General features: G+C 43.2%; 2 protein-coding genes across 2 annotated transcripts; one reads left to right on the plus strand and one right to left on the minus strand.

Annotated features, from left to right (window-relative positions):
* The first annotated feature begins 287 nt into the window (after positions 1-287).
* On the plus strand, positions 288-1,278 carry LOC125528829 (protein CASPARIAN STRIP INTEGRITY FACTOR 1). Its single transcript, XM_048693267.1, has 2 exons — positions 288-485; positions 858-1,278. The coding sequence occupies exons 1-2, from the start codon at positions 386-388 to the stop codon at positions 1,046-1,048; spliced, it is 291 nt and encodes a 96-aa protein (XP_048549224.1). The 5' UTR covers positions 288-385; the 3' UTR covers positions 1,049-1,278.
* Positions 1,279-11,540: 10,262 nt separating this feature from the next.
* Positions 11,541-14,606, minus strand: LOC125538841 (beta-fructofuranosidase, insoluble isoenzyme 1-like). Its single transcript, XM_048702148.1, has 7 exons — positions 14,385-14,606; positions 13,956-13,964; positions 12,928-13,751; positions 12,674-12,832; positions 12,161-12,405; positions 11,950-12,043; positions 11,541-11,844 (listed from the first exon to the last, which is right to left on the minus strand). The coding sequence occupies exons 1-7, from the start codon at positions 14,551-14,553 to the stop codon at positions 11,653-11,655; spliced, it is 1,692 nt and encodes a 563-aa protein (XP_048558105.1). The 5' UTR covers positions 14,554-14,606; the 3' UTR covers positions 11,541-11,652.
* Between the last annotated feature and the right edge of the window lie 220 nt (positions 14,607-14,826).

Consider the following 14,826-nt stretch of genomic DNA (forward strand, 5'->3'; position numbering starts at 1 on the left):
TTAACCAAAAGAAGCCATTTGGCATGGTGCACTTGTCAGCCACTGCCTGGTAATAACCACCACCGTACCAGAACTGAAAATGAGCAAGCGACCACGGTGACCAACCGCCCTGAAAACTCCATACGGAACCTGCCGGCCCTCCACTTTTGCCCCAGTCAAAACAAATGAAAAATATCGAAATTCCTACATCATCCCTTTGGAACTTGCTCAGAGGCAGTGAGTGGGATTCGCATTATTTGTCGCGCCACGCGTAAGGCATTGCCTAACTACCCAGTTATATATTCTGCTTTCTAGGTGGAAGAAGAGGCCTCTGCTTCACCTTCACCTCGAGCGTCTGACGCTGGTTCACGCCTTCCATGCGTTACTACTGAGGGAGGGAGAGCGCATGCATCGCGTGAGTAACCCGGAGATGGGGATGCCCCGGAGATCCGCCTCCCTCTTCGCCCTCGCCTTCTTCGCCCTGCTGCTCTCCACTTCCCTGGCAGGTTCGTGTGACTGTCTTGTCCTTCGTTCTAGATAGCCAGTAAATCCCTTTTGGACGAAGAATCTAAGAAGTTCTTGATCTGGTTTCCTGCTGCTTCAAACCCTTGCATCTACATGTGATGTAGAGTATAGTGCAGTGCAGTTCCTGCCTAGGTCCTAGCGCACATGGCCACGACATGTATTTTTTGTTTTCTTACTGTTACAAATGCATCAAGAGATTGAAGGGAACAAGCTAGATGTCGAGCTGCGGCTTAATTAATTAGGTGATCCACGCATGCTGTGCCTGTGGGTCTGGGTCATGAGAAAACAGATGCACTTTCTTCTGGGTTCTTAGTTTTTTTACAAGGTTTGATGGATGATTCTGCTGTTTTCAGGGAGACAGCGGCCGAGCTTCATTGTAGATCAGGAGGAGTCTCTTGGTCAGCAAGGAGAGGCCCAGGACGAAGCAGCTATGGCACAGCCTGTGCACTCCCGGATGCTCAAGGACGTCACCACCAGTGACTACGGCACCTACGACCCAACCCCGTCCATGCAGAAGCCCCACTTCAAGCTCATACCCAACTGATCGAACACCCTGGCTATACGTGATATGATCCATCTATATATCTACGTCCATGTGAATGTATATGTAGATATATTGATCGAGGTATTTTAAACTAGTCTGGCTAATGTGATAACTGATAAGAGCATTTGTAAGTTTTTCTAGACGTGAGGTGAGTACGTGACAAAGAACTTAATTAGTTGCTTGACCTATTCATACACTATACTTCGAGTATATACACATATTTGCAAGTATCTTTGCTTGTGTCATTTTTACCATACTCTAGGTCACATGATGATTTATAAACTTTGATAACTCCTAATTTATACGTTATATATATACTTCTTTGTTTTCGAGGGGGGAATGGAAGTTAAATAGTGTCCGATCTCCACATCTAGATGCACACGATTATAATCTTTCTGTCTATCTATGTTGGGAAATTAGCGCACAAGCACATTTACTGTTCTCTGAAACACTATGCTGGAATTAAAGTGTAATTTGCAGCACCACTTGCTGAACTAATTCATGGATGGTTGCTCAACACAGGATAGACAACTAGCGTCTGATATGCTCCCTCCATTTCAGAATACAAGTCAAATTTCTTAGCTTTAAACACATTTATAAAGCATATGAACGGCTAAAATACCATATATGGATAGTTATATGGTATATATAGACTATCATGAACACCATAGATATCGCGACCTGAAAGAAAGTAGCAATAGAGCAGTGATTTGCATGTTTTTGCGTACAATAACTCATGACTCAAATTGATAATTGTACAACAACCATTATCGGTCGATCTTATTCTGGGTATAGTTTCTCAATTAACTGGTTACTTCCGTTAATCAAAGAGGACTTTAATCTGGTTTTAGTGTTTGTTTCATTTTTTATTCTTTTTCTTATGGTTTTGTTTCTCCTTATTTTTTTCCAATCTCCACAGCTAGATGCGCACTATTATAATCTATCTGTCTATTGTTGGGAAAATAGCGCACACACTTATGGTTCTCTGGAACACTGCTGGAAAATAAAGTGTATTTTTTAGCACCACTTGTTGAACTAATTCATTGATCGTTGCTCAACACACAGGACAGACAACTAACATCTGATTCAGAATACATTGTATATTAGTCTTGTGCTAAGTTGCCTTTTGTAAACTTTGACCAAATTTATAAAAATATGAACATCTGCAACATGATATATGGATAATTACACGCTATGTATATACTGCCCACGAACACCATATACGTCATGACATAAAAAAAAGTAGCAATAGAGCAGTGTTTTGCAACTTTATGCGTACAATAACCCATGACTCAGATTAATAATCGTACAAACAACCATTATCTGCCGTTCTTATTCTAGTTATGCTTTCTCGATTAATTGGTCACCTCTGCTAATCAAAGAGGGCTTTAAATCTGGTTTCAGTGTTTTTTTTAATTCTTTTCCTTATGGTTTTATTTCATCTTATGTTTTTATTTTTCCTTTCCTTTTACTTCATTCCTTTTCTGTGTCTTTTTCATTTCCCCTTTATCCTGTTTAGGTCGGTTTTTTTGGACAAATACAGGAACATACCTTTTCTATTACTATTTTCTAAAAAAATCTTGTGCATTTCTTTTAAATATGTGAACAGTTTTTCTAATAACGTAAACATTTTAAAACAATGCATGACCACATTTTTAATTCCACGAACATTTCTAAAATACTATGACAAGTTTTTTAAAAATAACCTGAATATTTATAAAAGCATGTTATTTTTTGCTAATTTTTCTTACTTTAAATTTTTCTGTTTTCACTTTTATGAATCTTTTTTCCTTTTAACTTAGCCTTTTTAATATAAAAATGATATAAATAAAAATTTAAAAAAATATGGATTATTTTAGAAATTACTTGGACATATTTTAAAAAGCATTATTTAAAAAAAATATACATACAATAAAAATGTATGAATGATTTTCACTTATGAGAACGGTTTTAAATGTACGATCAGTTTTAAAATTATGTGAATATACTTAAATGCTTGAATACTTTTTAAAAGTACTACCTCTGGACCCAAATACTTGTAGTTGGGGGAACTTGTACTACTTTTCCCCAACTACAAGTATTTCGGTACAGAGGGAGTACTTGACAATTTGAAAAATTATGAAAACCTTTGATTAATTACATAATCGTTGTTGGAAACATCCTGAACACTTTTTATAAATACATGCACATTCTTCATAAATAATATAACATTTTCTTTGATATGTGTAAATAGGTCTCAAAATTTTATTACTAAAGTAAAAAAAGAAAGAAAGAGAGGAACCAAAAGGAGAATAGGTAAACAAGCATTGCATTTTTATTGCTATCTGGACCCATGCCATGTGAGGCATTGTGGGCTAGTGCTCCTTCTCATCCGGAGTGAGTGATTTATAGGGTCGCCCACAAGACAGGATGACTCGGGCATTGAACACAGATATTCCATTACATATGGGTAATAATATGATAATAAAGCTATTCATCACCCAAGGTGCAGAATAATTTATTTTGCACCGGACATATTCTTATGTCAATTCATTATAAATTACGTTCGTTATACAAATATTTACGTAGATATAGATTCACTACACAAAAACTGATGAAAGGAAATGAAGATATAAGTCACAAAACCACAAAAAAATGACACACACACACACACACATCTTTGTCACCTTATATATTTTCATGCTACGTTTTACGTTTGAAATTTTACATCATGAAAAATAATTTCTTTTACTAATATACATTTTCTTATGTTCTACCGACTTCCGATGTAAGACCTAATTTGTAGAACAAAAAAGGGTTAATTAGATAAATGACACTCCAATTATGACAATTCATAAAAATGCCACTGCAATCTCCAAACTTTAAAAAATGCCACTGCAATTTTTGCAAACTTTGAAAAACACCACTGCAGACTTTGAAAAATGCCACTGAAAATGGCATGAAATGGCATTTTTCAAAGTTTGGAAATTGCAGTGGCATTTCTCGGAATCGCCAGATTTGGAGTGACATTTATCAAATTAACCCAAAATATATGGTGAAGCGCTGTAATAATAAGGGAGAAGATTAACTATTATTCACCCTGGGTGATATATATACTTCTTTTGTAAAGAAATAGTGATCTAAACGCTCTTATATTTCTTTACGGAAGGAATACTCCCCAAGTTCTAAAAACAACGAGGAGCTGTCGAGTAGGATTTCTTTCTTTTTAAGTATAACATTGCATGATTCAGAACATTTATAGTACAACAACTATGATCACTACCTCTTATGATGGTTAAACTTCCATTATTATGCTACATGGCTGTCTTTCCGCCTCCTCAAGAAAGTATCCTTCCTCCTCCCACTGGCACCACCGTCGATTCTCCCCACCTCCGCTGGTCTTTGGGCCGTGGAGGTGCGGTGCATCTCGGCCGCTCACCGGCGGGAGGGACCTCGTTCACGTTTTTGTTAGGTTCAACGTCTTGGTTGGGCTATGTGGCGGTGGCGATGCTCCTCAATAGGAATAATGGCTCCCATGTCCTATCCCCGTCCCGATGGTGTGAATAGCGTCGTCGGAGGTTGCTGCTCTGGTGCGCTGGTCCTTTGGGGCCTTAGCACGACGACTTCCTGACTGTCTACCACAACAAGGTTTTCCCGACTTCGATGAGGAGGGGCAATGACGGTGGCACGCTTTCGGCTCGCGACAGTGCTTGTAGTTGTCGTTAGGTGGTTCATAGACTTGGTTGTAATTTTTATTACCTCTTGTGTTCTTTGTACTGCCATGGTTGATGAATAGATTGGAAAATTGGAAATTTTGGTCGCAAAAAATAAACTTTTTGGATTATCTTTTCACTTCTATTAATCGAAGGAGACTTTAATCTGGTTCTGGTGTTAGTTGCTTTTAGGTTCCTTTTTGCTGCTTTTGTTCCCTTTTCATTTTGTTATTCCTATTTTGCTTTATATATATTTTTATTATATCTTCCTTTTCTAATTGTTTTTAATGTAAAATATATTTTGAGAAATACCTGCTTACAATATGTGTGAACAATTTTTAAATTCCATGAAGAATTTGTAGAATCAAATCAAACCTTTTAAAATTTATTGACACATTTTTGTAGAATACACTAACACTATACAATTACATGAACAATTTTAAAAACTGCATAATGTGTTTTAATGTGTGAACATTTTAGTTTCATGAACATTTTTAAAAATTACGAAAACCTTTTTGTAGTTATAGGAACATTATCTAAATATTTGAACACTCTTTAGAAATACATGCATATATCTTAAAAATAAGTGAATATAAAAAATCATTTGCAAATAGTTTATAAAAGATATTACTACAATGAAAAAAATAAGTAAAGGAGAAGAAATAAACCAAATAAATGAAAAAGTATAATTGTAGTTTTTCTGCAACAAAAAAGAGTAGCAATAAAATGGAGTTTGACGTCATTTTAGGGTAGAATAATGCGCAACTCCATTTGTTTTTCTTTTAGAGAACGTCGGTCTTTATTGATCAAGCAACAAATTTACAAAGAGTCTCCTGGATGCAATCCGGAGTAGAAAGAAAAGTACATGGACTAGTAGAGCTCAAATTAGATCTAGCTAAGACATGAGCTAAAACATTGTACTGCCGACGAACATGCTGGAAAGTTGCAGAAGAAAGACCATTTGCCATCACTTTGACGTCCATGAGAATAGAACCCACCACCGAGCGGTCACTAGAAGAAGATTTCAAGCGCTGCACCATCGAGAGGCAATCTGTGTTGAAGATAACATCATCAAATCCCTCATCACATGCAAAACGAACCGCTCGACGGAGTGCTAAGGCCTCAGCTACCTCTGGAGACATTGCACCCCTCAACGGATCAGAACAGGCACCTACACACAAGCCCTCATGGTTGAGCACCACCACCCCTATTCCGGATTTATGTTGCTCCACCGACACAGCCGCATCGAAGAAAGCCACCACTATACCTTGCGACGGCGGAGACCATTGACGATCAGTATACGAGGTCTCACGCCTGGAAGCAAGTACATGCTTGTAGAGGTGTTGGAGGATCAGGTCAATGTAAGCCTTGGCCCTGGTAGCAGTGCGCACCGGCGGAGGCGGCATCGGCTCATTCCTCGCCGCGTTCCGCGCCTCCCAGATACGCCATATGGAGACAGTGATGATCGTCGCTTCCTGATCCGAGCAGCTAGAAAGGAAGTCGAAGAGCTACTACTTGGGAGATGTGAAGGAGGACCGCCGTAGCCTGATGTTGAATGATGCCTTAAGCACATCCCATATAGCACGAGCATGTGGGCAGAATAGCAGAGCATGTTCCACACTCTGATCGCGTAGGAATCTGATGTCGCCGAATCTGATGTGGGCAGAATGGCAGAGCATGTTCCACCACAAAAACAGTAGTCTGTTCGCGTAGGAATCTGATGTCGCCGAAGTTGGTCACCAGAGGGAAGGCAGTCATGAGCTAGATGCCAGAGAACAATCTTCATCTTGTTGGGGACCTTGACATGCCATAAGGCTTTCCATAGTTTCTCCTCCCTGGGCCAGCTAGAGCACTGACCCAAACCAGATTTTCTCCTCTCATTCAGAGAACTACAGGTCCTCGCCATATTATACGTAGACTTGGCAGAATAAACTCCATACTTGGTAAACGGCCAGCGAGCAAAGTCATTTCCACTGTTTCTGTTGATTGGTATTTGCAGAATGTTGTCCGCCACTCCTCCCGGAAAAAGGCTCGTACAGACTCCTCCTCCCACGCCCCTTGCTCGTCATTGATAAGGCAGTGAACAGTAGCAGAAGCTGGTATAGGCGAAAGAGGCTACAACATACCTGGAGGTGTAGATGGAATCCAATGATCAGAGAGGATCTTTGTGTCTCGTCCATTACCAATGCCCCACTGTACCCCTCTTTTAAGAAAATCACGACCATGAATAATACCACGCCAAGTAGCCAAAGCTGTCTGAGGTACAGGAGCATTCCAAAAACTGCTATTAGGGTAGTATCTACCCTTCAGGAGCCGTGCACACAAAGAACTCGGCTCAGTAAGAAGCATCCATCCCTGTTTCCCAAGTAAAGCTTGATTAAACAAAGCCATATCACGGAAGCCCATCCCTCCAAGTGATTTTAGGGTCGAGAGCCATGACCAAGATCTCCAGTGAATCTTCTTCTTCCCATCCTCTCTACCCCACCACTGATTAGAAACAATCTGCCTGAATTTATCACACGTGGCCTTCGGAAGGCAGAAACAGCTCGAGACAAAGGTTGGGATTGCTTGTGTTATGGATTTCAGAAGAGTCTCATTCCTAGCCCTTGACAGTGGCCGATCGGACCACCCAAAAATGTTCTGCCAGGCTCTGTCAGTCAAGAATTTAAATGTGTTGGTGGGAGAATTACCAACCTCAGTAGGCATACCAAGATAAGAATCATGAAAAGTCCCATTGTGAATCCCTAACTGGTTCATTACTCTGTTCTTGACACTCTCCGGATAGTGTCGTCCAAAGAAGGTAGAAGACTTATCCTTATTGATGGCTTTGCCCGATCCCTCGCAGTATGATTTTAACACAGCTTCCAATGAGTCCACACTACGTTGGTCACTCCTAGCAAAGAAGATGCTATCATCCGCGAATAGGAGGTGTGAGATAGAGGGGTCTTGCCGGCCGTTTTTAATACCATGTAGCTCGCCACAACACTCCTTCTGGAATAGCAGACTAGATAAACCTTCAGTGCATAAGAGGAACAAGTAGGGAGTAATTGGGTCACCTTGACGGATGCCTTTAGAAGGAACCACCGGATCAGTGAGCTCACCATTGACTCGGACAACATAACAGACGTTGGTGACACATCTCATAACAGAGTCAATCCACGCAGGGGAAAAACCCAACTTACACAGACAAGCATGCAAATAGCTCCACTCCACACGGTCATAGGCTTTCATCATGTCGATCTTAAGAGCAAAGAAAGGCTGTTTCACTCGCTGCCTTCTAATAGTGTGTAAGCACTCATAAGCAATAAGTGTGTTGTCCGTGATCAATCTTCCTGGCACAAAAGCACTCTGACACCACAACCGACAGCAACACTTTCAATTGATTGGCCAGGACCTTAGAGGCAATCTTATAAAGAACATTGCAAAGACTAACTAGATGGAAATTCTTCAAGTGCTTAGGTCTCATAGTCTTAGGAATTAAAACAACCACAGAGTCGCAAAAGCCGTCAGGAATAGGCCTACCTTCCAGGAATCCCCGAACAGTCTGACATATATCCTCCCGAAGCAAACTCCAATGGGTTTGATAGAAGAGAGCCGGAAACCCATCTGGGCCCGGTGCCTTTGTTGGACCCATCTGAAACAAGGCAGATTTGATCTCATCATTAGAATACGGTCCGCAGAGTTCTTCATTCATCTCCGTAGTAATCTTGTCAGGTATTGCCTCAATAACCCTGTCTGCAGCATGGCATGGCTCCGAAGTAAACAACTTATCATAGAAACTCTTAACCATGCTCTTGATCTCCCCCTGGGAAGTGCAGCAAGAACCATCTTCCCTAACCAGCGAGTGTATGTATCATGTTCGTTCGCCTACGGGCAGTCGCCCTAGCGTGGAAGAAATCAGTGTTGCGATCACCCGCCTTGAGCCAATCAATACGAGACCGTTGTCGTGCCATGATTTGCTCATGTTCAAAGAGCTCGCGGAGTTGACTCTCGATCGATCGTTCCTCAGCCAGAAGAGAAGGAGAAGGAGGCGAAGCCCTAATAGTGGCAAGTTGGCGCTCCAGCTTCCCTATTCTCCTTCGACTGCATCCAAAGGCCTCCTTGCTCTAGGACCGCAAGGAGCCAGCAACGTGTTTCAGATTAGACCAAGTAGACTCCAGGGATGGTTAACTCACCCACACATCTGACCAAGCCTGTTCAAGAGTGTCCTTTTAGTCATCAACCCGCAGCCACATGGCCTCAAATCTGAAGCCCTGCTGAACAGGGGGTGCCTGATTCTGACGAGAGCTGTTATCCAGCGACACGAGTACGGGGTAATGATCCTAAGAGGTGGCAATAAGATTCTCAACCCTACAAATATCAAACATGCTAGTGAAAGCCACATTTGCAACAACGCGATCCAACCGACACTTGACATGGCAATCTGGGTCTTGTTTGTTGCACCACGTAAATTTCGGTCTCGAGAAGCCCAAATCCGTTAAACCACAATCCAACAAACATTCTCTAAAGGCTTCAATCTGATATTCCGACCGGTCCCTAGGACCACAGTGTTCATCCTGAGCTAGCACCTCATTGAAATCTCCACAACAAATCCAGGGGCCATCCCACAAAGGTTGTAGGTGATGGAGAAACTCCCAAAAATGCGGGGCTTCCCATATACAAAAGATGCACGCCATACCTCACCATCATTGATCTTTACATGTGTGTCAATGCAACGCTTGTTAGTAGCCTTAACTGTCACCTCAGTAGAAGACGTCCAGAACAAAGCAAGTCCAGCACTAAGGCCCTCACTACTAACAACAAAACAGCTAGAAAAACCCAAGGACCACATAAAGTTCCTCACACGAGTGTCCCTCATCTTCGTTTCAGAAAGGAAGAGAAGGGAGGGTCAACGCTTGTTAGCAGCCTTAACTGTCACCTCAGTAGAAGACGTCCAGAACAAAGCAAGTCCAGCACTGAGGCCCTCACTACTAACAACAAAACAGCCAGAAAAACCCAAGGACCACATAAAGTTCCTCACACGAGTATCGCTCATCTTCGTTTCAGAAAGGAAGAGAAGGGAGGGTCGGTATCGAGAGTTTGAGACACGCTGTTTCTTGTTAGATTCAGTAACAGTATTCCGATCCTCATTCTGACAAACCACATTTCCATCCACCACCGGAACCAAAGACAGAGCACTATTCTCTCCCAAGTCCAGTGACCGTGACGGAGTTGTAACCTTGCTTGGTTTCCTCTTTTGGCCAGCAGCCCTCGACTTCTTTTGGGAGATAGGGACCAACTCACAGCTGGGGCCATTAACACGCCCCCTACCACGACCCCGTGAAGAACGCCCACGGCCACGAGCAGCCCCCTTGTTTGATAGGAGGTGAGATCTCCCCCACAATAACATCCATTCCAACGGGTGCACGTGATACACCGCGGCCTGGGGCGGCGGTCTGAGAATTACCAAAACCACCAACACCAGCCCCATGAGCCGAAGACGAAGCCATGCTAGACCTTAAACCCCCGGATCTCCGAGGATGCTCATCATTGACACACAGTCTCTTGGCGGCATAAAGAAGATCACCGTTTTCATCCCTCAAACCTGGAGTAGGACACATAATCGTGGAATGACCAAGGATGCCACAAGAGAAGCAGAAGAACGACAGCCTCTCATACATCACAGAGAAAGTTTCAGTACTCTTCAATTTGAGAGAGGTCACAGTGATGTAGCGGACGATCGGCTCACGAACATCAATCTCCGTCCTCACCTTCATGAAACCACCCCAATAGCGACCATCAGCATCTGAATCCATCCTCAAAATCCGCCCAACCGGTTTGGCAAACTCCATTCTCAGCTTAGCTTTCATCAGTCTCGGTGGGAGATGCATAATGCGAGCCCAGATCGCTAAGCGATCAAACTGAACCTGAAGGGGCTGAATATTCTGGTCAAAAATCTTCAGGAGCACCGCATGCTTTCCCACCATCCATGGCGAACCCTCGATCACTCTAGCCCTATCAGCCTGAGTACCAAATTCCGCAACAAAAACGTTTCGGATTACCCCACGCCGGCCGCATCGCTGACGAAATAGTCTGGATATGAAGAGTATTACGAGACATCACTTTTTCCACTAGGGCACAATCTGGGGCTACCAGGTCTGCCTCATCCTCATCATCAAGGACCACCGGATGCGCCTCCACCGCAGTGAGACGTAGCCGTTCCATCATCTCTTCAACCCGATCAGCAGATGAAGCACGTCCCTCCAAGGGCGACACCCCGCCGTTCGCTGTCTCTTTCCCTTTGCCTCGCAGCACCGGAACGGATGTACCACCGCTGCCACCATGCACAGAAGTAGTGCCCAACATGGCATCAGATCTCACCCTGTCACACTTCTTCGCCATCGAGAGCCAATGATCCTCAGCCAGTCCCTGCCAAGGGTGGGTAGCAGTCCAAAGAGCGCCCCTTGCTCACCCCGAACAGCGACTAGATGAAGGAATCATAGGATCTAGACAAGGCGGAAGGGATTGGGAGGACAAGGGAGGAAGAATCGGATCTGGGAAGCACAATCACAGACCCATACGTCGATCAAGCCCTTGGAACCGCCCGTCGCCAGTGCGTCACAGGAGCCCTTGGAACCGCCCGTCGCAACTCCATTTGTTAATTGTACAACAACCATGATTAGTTGCTCTTATTCTGGTTTTAGTTTTGTACATCAACCAAGAGTAGTCGTTCTAATACAATTTTCTGGTTCTAGTTTCTGGATTAACTGGTTGCTTCGACTAATCAAATGGGATTTTAGTGAATAATCAGCCTTGCAGAACAGCATCGATGTTGAATAAAACTTTGTTTTGGACGACTGCCATTTTATGAACACATCAAAATGATTAAAAAATCATTTGGTATACATGTATAAAATAGGTGAGAAACAAAACTTAAGCACTAGTATTATTCATCTTGGAACTCTCCATTTCCCAGGCCTTGAGGCGCGACACCTTGACATCCACATCTCCATTGTTGAAGACGTAAAGATGAGCGTTTTGCCCTACGGCGATGGATGGGTACACCCTTGATATGATGCAGGTCCTGCCTCCGGCACCAAAGCTCTCAACGACTGAATGATCAATCTAACAACAGAACAGAAGCATTAGTGAGAAAACGAGCCGTAAACTTGTCCTAACTCCTAACTTGTAAAGAGTTTCATATTTGCAATATAAAATCTGGGCACATACCAAGCTTCTCAAAGAGATCTCGCCGGATGATGAAACGTCGGCGTTGACAAACCCAGCATATGTTGGCTTGTCAAGATCATGACCAAGAGATGACCTGCAAGCGGACACGGAAGAAGGCAAAAAACAGATCAGTTGGGTAAGCTGAATAGATTCCCTTAATTCGATCTTCAAATGATAAAAGAGATGCATGTATATTTGTATTCATGCTTACTTGGTAGGGTCAGTGCACATCAGGACCACCGGCTTGCCATGACCATCCCTGAAAATCCTGAAGAAAACCGCGGTCTTCTCCTCCAAGTTGGCAGATGCTAGCACCCACAAACCAAAGGGACCTACTCCGCCCTTATTATCCGCACCCTTCATTCTACACAGCTTCTGAGCATCGTTCGAGAATGCATGATCGAACGGCTCGGCCCTTTCCAGGTTTGGTATCTCGAAACTCACCTCCACATCAGCCTGGTAAAGGAAAACATTTCATGCATAGGCGTGGATTGATAAAGTTGAGCAAACCCATAGATTGGTGACTTAATTTGTCAGTTCATAGCTATAATTTTTTTAGTTCACTATAGTTATGATTATAAATGTGAATTGGAAACTTTGTGAGTTCATTGCTTTGTGAACGAAATCATGTGGTTGTTTTATTTTTTTTGCTTTCTTCAACAACAAAAACAAAAACTAATGTTAGTGGGAAGCTATATATCATGCCTTGTGGAGTACTAATTACCTGGTATGTCTCCAGGCCTTTAACCTCAAAATGATTCCTAGGCTTCACGACCTTGTTTGTCACACTAACAGACTTACGCCTCAGCTGCTCGACCTCCTCAATGGGCCACTGCACGAGCTGCTTGCCACCGGGGTCAAGCCATGTCTTCCTTGGGATTGCCTGCCACAAGCGCAACACAAGCAATTAGTTCCCTCGGAGTACTGGTTTATATCAGTCAAATCGCAGAAATTTCTAGATGTGATTATCTGTCATACATGAATACCGGACCAACCCTTGGCGATGTCGTCTGGAACGGTGTCTGACTCATTGGCCCATCCTACAAGGACCCGTCTCGCATAGAATTTCCCATAGTCGTAGCGGAGGCGGTGGTAGTCACCATTTAGATCGTCAGGCACATAACGCTCTGTCCTACTATTATAGGTTCCGATGGTGTAGTAGTCATACCGAGCCTTCTCGAGGCTACTCTTGAGCACATACTTGACTCTGCCACTTTGATCGGATGTGTCGAGACCTTTCTTCCCTTGCATGAGCACCGGAAAGAAGTCGAGGCACTCCCACATACCGTTGATTGCGGAGTGAAGTGGGTGCTTGGCTCGAACCCAATGCTTGAAGTCGGTGCTCCGATACACATATGCCTGACCATGGGAGCCCTTCTCTCCGCCTACGAGTATGCGCCATTGGCCATCTATGTGCCAAGCCGTGCTCGGGTCACGAAATTGTGTCACGTTCATGCCCGAATCCGGCACTATGATCGGATTGTAGTCTGGTTTGACCCACTCCCTAAGTAGTGGGTCGGACTTGTTCTTGGGGATGGCAACGTTCTGCACCTGGTAGGGAGTGTCCGGCCGGTCGATCCCTGTGTACACCAACACTGGTGTGCCATCAAGGAGGATTGTTGCGGAGCCAGACCAAACGCCATACTGGTCAGATCGGATGCTTGGCTCGAGGGCTAAACCAAGAACGTTCCAGTTGATGAGGTCGCGTGAAACCGAGTGAGCCCAAAGTGTATTGACCCAATCGGCACCTTTGGGGTTGTACTGGTAAAACAAGTGGTACCATCCCTTGTAGTATAGTGGCCCTGTTCCAAAATTATCAACATGTACGGATCAAAAAAAGTCTCAACATGATGTTTCATGAGCATAGATCACTTGAATGTTAGCCCAACATCTTTCATTGCTATTTCTAAGAAAATCTTTAAAATCTACATATATTATATTTTCAGCATCATGGATCTAGGAATACAAGACATCTATACAATTAGAGTGAGTTCGAGAAGTCATACCATTCGGATCTGCCATCGATGAGTTTCCCCGGGACAGCAATCATAACCACCCAAAATAATGAGATAATGAAATTGTTAGAACAGAGCATCATGGAAGAATAAAACAAGCAAGAACAATTACTTAGTATATCAAGTACCAAAATAGAGACGGGCTATATGATTATCACGAGTCATGACCAGCACATCAGCGTCTAGATACATCCGAATCTAGATAAATCTAGGACAGGCTTGTTGGGCGGAGGTAATGTTTAGTTACAATGTATACCCATTTCTGTAGATATACCTGTAGGATGCACCTACGATATACTACATGTACTATAGCCATTCTCAAAAAAAAAAAAAACGTACATAACTATAGCTAGCTTGGAGACAGAGCCAAACTTAAACATGCCAGAGAGCAATCAGATAAGTTCCGCGGCAGGAGATTACCGTTAATCCAGTTTTTGGGCGGCTGGAAGTGATACCCTGTCCTGAGCAAGGGGTTGGTCACGAAGCTAGGCACTGACGGCGAGGGCACCACGGCCTCCATGCTGCCGTCGGCGAGCTGCAGAAGGAGCAGTAGCAACCATGGCCCGAGGACCCATAGCGGATTCCACATTGAGTGGCTGAAGCGAAATTTAACAATGCTTAGCTAGCTTCTAGTTCCCACCACCCAATGGCTCGTATGAACGTTGCTCCTACCAAGATGTCAATTTATAATGATCATGGCAAGGCTAGTAAGGACATCCTACCACACACAAATAAGGAAAGAAATTATGACATTATTAGAATACCATGTATAGCTAGTTATTTGTATATATGAAAGTAAGAGAAGATATCCATGCTAATCAATGTGAGATTTATCCTCCAAAATAGATTTATGCAAAATATC

Source organism: Triticum urartu, chromosome 1 (genome assembly GCF_003073215.2).
Source record: "Triticum urartu cultivar G1812 chromosome 1, Tu2.1, whole genome shotgun sequence".
Taxonomy (NCBI): Eukaryota; Viridiplantae; Streptophyta; class Magnoliopsida; order Poales; family Poaceae; genus Triticum; species Triticum urartu.

Bases quoted from the DNA above. Each gene is read 5' to 3' on its own strand.
- LOC125528829 (XM_048693267.1), top strand. From the start codon at position 386: ATGCATCGCGTGAGTAACCCGGAGATGGGGATGCCCCGGAGATCCGCC. The intron at 486-857 runs GTTCGTGTGACT...TGCTGTTTTCAG, and splicing joins GCTCTCCACTTCCCTGGCAG to GGAGACAGCGGCCGAGCTTC.
- LOC125538841 (XM_048702148.1), bottom strand. From the start codon at position 14,553: ATGTGGAATCCGCTATGGGTCCTCGGGCCATGGTTGCTACTGCTCCTT. The intron at 12,833-12,927 runs GTATGACAGATA...CGCTTGTGGCAG, and splicing joins AGGGTTGGTCCGGTATTCAT to GCAATCCCAAGGAAGACATG. The intron at 12,406-12,673 runs GTAATTAGTACT...TTCCTTTACCAG, and splicing joins AAGGCCTGGAGACATACCAG to GCTGATGTGGAGGTGAGTTT.